The sequence below is a fragment of the Oncorhynchus nerka genome, linkage group LG8 (assembly GCF_034236695.1).
Source record: "Oncorhynchus nerka isolate Pitt River linkage group LG8, Oner_Uvic_2.0, whole genome shotgun sequence".
In the NCBI taxonomy this organism is placed as follows: domain Eukaryota; kingdom Metazoa; phylum Chordata; class Actinopteri; order Salmoniformes; family Salmonidae; genus Oncorhynchus; species Oncorhynchus nerka.
In genome coordinates, this window is record NC_088403.1 from 57,745,482 (window position 1) to 57,751,481 (window position 6,000).

The following is a 6,000-nucleotide window of genomic DNA, read 5'->3' on the forward strand; positions in this document are numbered from 1 at the left end:
GTTCAAACTGTCCCTTTGTAACATGAACCATCACAGTTCAGGCTCTTGATCTCAATAAGTTGAGGGGTTATAAGTGTAAAAATACTTGAATTGTGTCAAGTTTTCTTCAATATTTACAACTTGTTAATTTACAGCATTTCCACAGACATGTATTTAGTTTTCCAATGCCTTATTGGGGATATATTACAGTAGTTAGGATTGGTGCAGGTCAGTTCAGATGAATAGTGTGTATTGCATGGTACCTTCTTGACCTCTGAATGCTCTTCCCCGGTCACCCCTCTCTCTCTCCCCAGGGGGAAATGTAACGTTACACTCCTCAACGAAACAGACGTCCTCGCCGGGTACCTGGAGAAAGAGGTGAGCTTCACTTTTTTTTTACAATGATGCAAACTGGACACTAAGGATTTATTCCTAAATATTTCCACCCCCCGAATATATTTGTATTACTCTTTGCGCAAGGACTGTAAAACACAAGGAGAAATTAGTACTGTAGGTACTGAAGCATTGAGTGACGGTGTAAATCCGGGATGGGTAACTGATGCAACTCAATAGATCAGGGGTCGGCAACCTTTTTTGTGTAGATTGTCAATTCTACAATTTGTTCTACCAATTCTAACGATCTGCGTGCCAGTAATGATTTGCATATGTGCATTACAACTAATTGTCTGTATTGAACATCCAATTGCCCACAAACGGATGAATTCCATAGATCGCTAAACAGAGGCACTGTCCATTAGCACCACGGGCTTGATCTTGGAACACAGATTCTCCTGGTGAATGTGATCGTGACAATCTGATCTAAAATCAGCTCTGTGAAGCCTTTGTTTCCCCACCATAGCGGGGCCACCGTCAGTTGTAATAGCCAATAGCGCTCTCTCCTAAAAATGACCTGCGATGGCTAATGCCACATATTTCCCTTGAGTAGTATAGTGCATGGGTTTTATCCCTGCTCTGAGTCACAGTATCATGGAATGTCATTCACATCCACACTCTTCAAGAGCCACACAGGTGCATCTTTTAACGCTACAGTTTGCTGGTCCTTTACATTTTCATCCATCTCGGTAACACGCCTTTTCAACAGTTCTGGCAGACACAAGCGTGCCTTTTATCTTTGAGATGATTGTCTTTGTTAGGCAATCCGTCAAATAAAGCCTGCGAACTACTGAGGAAAGCCTCCTTGATATATTCCCCATTTAGTAAATGGTTTTCCATGTTTAGGAATGCACTGCTCAACTCTGTATCTCCCCTCTGTAGCTTGATTTCTGACTGCATGTAGATTTGTAAGAACACTGCTTTGCTTTTCATACCTGGACATGGCCCTCTTGATTCCTTCATTATTGTCCGCCTCACCCTGAAGTTTTTCTCATGTCTCGTTTCAAAATGACGCCGTACACGTGATGTCCGACAAATCAAAGTTTTTACGAATCCACACTCCTTTGTCCAAGTGGCAATACATGAGTGGACATCTGCCTTATTTTCCTTTGGACATTTTGTGTCCTGAACTTTTTTAAATAACAAAAGAAGGCTTGCTAGCCGCTTGGCATGTGGAAACGAATCTCATCTTCAGTGTTGCCTTGGTTTTGAATTTGGCGGGAGAGGCGAGTTGGGTCGTCTTGCACAGAACTAATAATATGAAACTCCTGCAAAATCTTGAAAGCCCATTGGCTAATCAGGGTTGACATACCTTGGGAACTACAACGTTGCAGTGAATCCCAATGTAATTTTGAAACCAATGCCTGCAATTTCAATTATTTTCTCCAGTTTATACCAAATAACCTATTGCCAAAAATAAGTGAGATAATAAACGTCAAGCCAAGGCTTAGCACGCCACGCAAAAAAATGTATTACACTTTTTTTCTTTTTTGGGTGGGTGGATTGCCAAGCCTTGGCTTGACGTTTATTATCTCACCCGCGCCGTAGGTTGCTGACCCCTGCAATAGATGTTAGCCAATATGCAAAGTAACACTTGTTAGGTAGCTAAGATAGGCTAAATATGACTAAACTGGAAAGTACATTTCCTGAAGAATGTTTGTGGGTTTGCTTCAGCTCAATAAAGATATTTGTGGCCACTCCATAGCCATTTAATCTTTTGATATATTGAAAAAGCAAGTTATTTCAAAAGGCATAACAGGTGTTCATCTTCCGGGGGGGTTCAGTGCCTTGCACAACGCCATCAGATGGTACATGGGATCAGAAAGCAGTGTCCATACCACATTATGCATGCTTTTTCTATATGTGTATAGAGATGCCGGCTATTGATGATCATGAACATTTGGTTAGAAGTCATGGGAAAAGTAATGAAATTTGATGTATATGAAACCTGGCTAGAATAACTTACCAATTATTATTTTTAAAATTAAAGTTAGCTGACATGGGCTAATTGAGTAAGTGTCAGTGTCTGACAAAAGAGAAACTGTTTATGCGCACAACCGTATGTGTTGCTATTCTAACTCTCAACAGTAAGTTAAGAGTTATATTACTGAGTGGAAATTGGTCAGAAAGGGGGGTGTCTGCCAGTTGCCCATCCTCGATTTAAATTCTCTAACCCCATCCTTCCATCTGTTTTCTATGCTCCAGGAGTGTTTCTTCTACTCGCTGGTGTTTGACCCGGTCCAGAAGACCCTGCTGGCGGACCAAGGAGAGATTCGGGTGGGCTCCAAGTACCAGGCCGAGATCCCCGACAAGTTAGCCGAAGGTCTGTGTCTGTCTGTGTGTAGAAGGGGGGGGGGTGTTTGGGTGGCTGAACTCTGACCTTTTACACCGGCCTATCAGGTTGCAGCCTATTATAGTGATCATAGTGCTGTCAGACTAAACCCACATTTAAGTTGTGCCCCATTTCTAAAAGTGCTAGGTTTGAAGAATGTCTGCTATCTATCACGTGTCTAAATTATTTGAGTTGTATGGGATCGTAAATCATGAGTAGGGAGAAATCGGTCATGTTTTGGAATGAAAAGGGGGAATCTGTGTTCCTGTTGGAGAACTCAATTTTCTAACCACTGAACACGACATCACTTCCTTCTGGCAGCAAGTAGTGTAGTTAGATGTTGCCCTCTTGTTTTATCTTCCCTTGTGTAGCCTAGCCTGTGTTAAGTTGAAGGTTGCCATTTTGTGAAGGTTGTTTGTGCCCTTGTGACACTAGTTCAGTCTGGTTAGACCGACATGCATACTTGTCCATTTAGTTGTTTTCACCTTCTGCTCTCATTCATCCTTTTCTATTTCTCTGTGACTCATCTCTCTCCTATTACTTTATTTCACCATTTCCTCTCAAGTCTCTCGTTTCCAAAATAGTGGGTCACGCAACCACAACCAGTGTCTCTGTCTGTCTGCAACATTAGTTAACATGTCTGATGGTTGTCCTCTTGTTGTCATCCCTCCCAGGTGAAGAAGACACCCGTATTCAGGAGAAGCTGGAGGTCAAGGTGTGGCACCCCGACAACCAGCTCAAAGACCCACAGATCGACCAGTTTCTGGTGGTGGCTCGGTGAGTGTCCCCTGGCCCTGCCCCCCTCCATCTGTCACACGTTGCCCTGGTTACGCCCTGTTGCTATGGAGGTCCTTGTCTGGCCTTGTTGTCATGAGCTTGGAACACATTCTGATCTGAAGTAATGTAAACTGGTTGGCTTTGAGTTGCAAAGTGTCCACCTTTTTGAGCTTGATATTAGTGTATTGAGATTTTGCAATGTTCTCAAGACATCTTTGAAGGGTCTTGTCTAAGCGGTGTAGTAGCAGTAGGACCCCAGTCAACATACAGCATGTTTGGGCCCAAGTCTGTTTTTGGAGGGAATCAACATTATGTAGGGAACGACCTCAAGCTGCAGCACCATCTAGTGGCCATATGGTGAAAATTCACACTGATTTACAAAACCGTAGTCGATAGGGTATTTTTGTCTAGTTCTTGATAAGTTAGGAGTTTGTCTGTTTCAGTACTGGGTTTGTCATTTGATTCTAATGATATTTGGTGGTTGTGTGTTCCAGTGCTGTGGGGACGTTTGCCCGAGCCCTGGACTGCAGCAGCTCTATCCGTCAACCCAGCCTGCATATGAGTGCTGCGGCCGCCTCCCGAGACATCACGCTGGTGAGACACTTTGTCCATGTCCCATGGTGACGAGACAATCACTAAGCGCTCTACATATAACCCTTAAAACAATGGACATCTACGGTATCCTAATTAGTACATGTAATGTTATTCATTATATTGGACTATACACTCAGTGGGCAGTTTATTAGGTACACCACCCCGTTCATGAAAATGGTTTGCTCCTACAGATGGTGAGTCACGTTGCTGTGGCTTGCTATATAAAGCATGCAGACAGGCATCGAGGCATTAAGTTACTGATCAACTGAACGTTAGAATGGGCAAAACCAGTGACCTAAGTGACTTTGAGTGTGATATAATCATCGGTGCAAAGCACACTGGATCCAGTATCTCAGAGACGGTCGCCCTCCTGGGCTTTTCACGCACGACAGTTTCCAGAGTTTACTGAGAATGGTGCAACCAACTAAAAACATCCAGTCAGCTCAGGCCTGTGGACGAAAACAGCTGAGAGGTCGAAGGAGAATGGGAAGAATTGTGCAAGCTAACAGGCGCTCCACAAACAGTAAACGACCACACAGGGTTCTACCCTTATCACTTAAAAACAAGAAGAAGCGGCTCCCTTGGGCACGAGATCACCAACACTGGACGACTTGAAAAGTGGAAAAACATTGCCTGGTCCGAAGAATCCCGGTTCCTGTTGCGTCATGCTGATGTCAGTCAGGATTTGGCATAAGGAGCATGAGTCCATGGACTCATCCTGCGTGGTGTCAACGGTACAGGCTACTGGGGAATGTTCTCCTGGTACACATTAGACCGCTGCGCCACTCAGGACCTAAGGCACTGCATTTCAGTGCTAGAGGCGTCACTACAGACACCTTGGTTCGAATCCAGGCTGTATCACAACCGGCCGTGATTGGGTGTCTTATAGGGCGGCACACAATTGGTCCGGCTTTGTCCAGGTTTGGTCGGTATTGTAAATATGAATTTGTTATTAACTAGCTTGCCTAGTTAAATGAACAAATATTTCAGGCTGTTCTGGAGGCAAACGGGGTTCTGACCCAGTACTTGATGGGTGTACCTAATAAACTGGCCACCTAGTTTACCATTCTAATACCATGTAATGTCATTTCACATTTTTTAAACATTTTGAATACGGTAACCTGTGTCTAAAATGAGCAATATATCTAATGGTCCCCCGCTCTCCCCCTCTAGTTCCATGCGATGGATACCCTGCAGAAAAACGACTACGACCTGGCCAAGGCCATGTCCACGCTGGTGCCTCAGGGCGGGCCCGTGCTCTGCCGTGACGAGATGGAGGAGTGGAGCGCCTCGGAGGCCATGCTGTTCGAAGAGGCCCTGGAGAAATATGGCAAGGACTTCAACGACATCCGCCAGGACTTTGTAAGTGTCCTCCCGTATTCAACTAATAGATATCTGGCTTGTGTTCAGAAGGAGCAGTAGGTCAAATGTTTTGAATCAAGAAAGAGAAGTACCTCCTCCGTTTCAAAACGCACCTCCGGAACACCACTCTATATTAACTGTATCCTATGTGCTTTCATCTGGTCAGTGTTGAAGGATGTTCTGTCTCTGTTGTCCCCAGTTGCCATGGAAGTCACTAGCCAGCGTGGTTCAGTTCTACTACATGTGGAAAACCACCGACCGCTACATTCAACAAGTAAAATACACCACTCTGCCGTTCAGAGCCACACTCTTACGAAACAATGAGATTGTACTATGCATTGGCTTAAGTGATGTATAATGCAGAATTGACTTCACAAGCAGAGCTACTTGTTGGTACTTTGTAAATGGAAATGTTTGTTTCAGAAACGACTCAAGGCAGCGGAAGCAGACAGCAAGCTGAAGCAGGTTTACATCCCCACCTAGTGAGTAACAGTCTGAACTGCAGCAGAGCCAATGCACAATCTCTATCATTACCACGGTAACTAAACACATCAACTCTCTCT

At 44.3% G+C, this 6,000-nt stretch overlaps 1 protein-coding gene across 2 annotated transcripts in view; it reads left to right on the forward strand.

Moving 5' to 3' along the window:
• Nucleotides 1-6,000, forward strand: part of LOC115133647 (metastasis-associated protein MTA2-like) — a 35,525-nt gene that overhangs the window by 20,051 nt on the left and 9,474 nt on the right. For both annotated transcript variants that reach the window (XM_029667096.2, XM_029667098.2), the window contains exons 5-11: nucleotides 294-357; nucleotides 2,578-2,695; nucleotides 3,379-3,481; nucleotides 3,976-4,075; nucleotides 5,249-5,437; nucleotides 5,637-5,711; nucleotides 5,861-5,919. In XM_029667096.2, coding sequence (XP_029522956.1) covers nucleotides 294-357; nucleotides 2,578-2,695; nucleotides 3,379-3,481; nucleotides 3,976-4,075; nucleotides 5,249-5,437; nucleotides 5,637-5,711; nucleotides 5,861-5,919 — 708 coding nt within the window. The remainder of the gene's footprint in view (nucleotides 1-293; nucleotides 358-2,577; nucleotides 2,696-3,378; nucleotides 3,482-3,975; nucleotides 4,076-5,248; nucleotides 5,438-5,636; nucleotides 5,712-5,860; nucleotides 5,920-6,000) is intronic.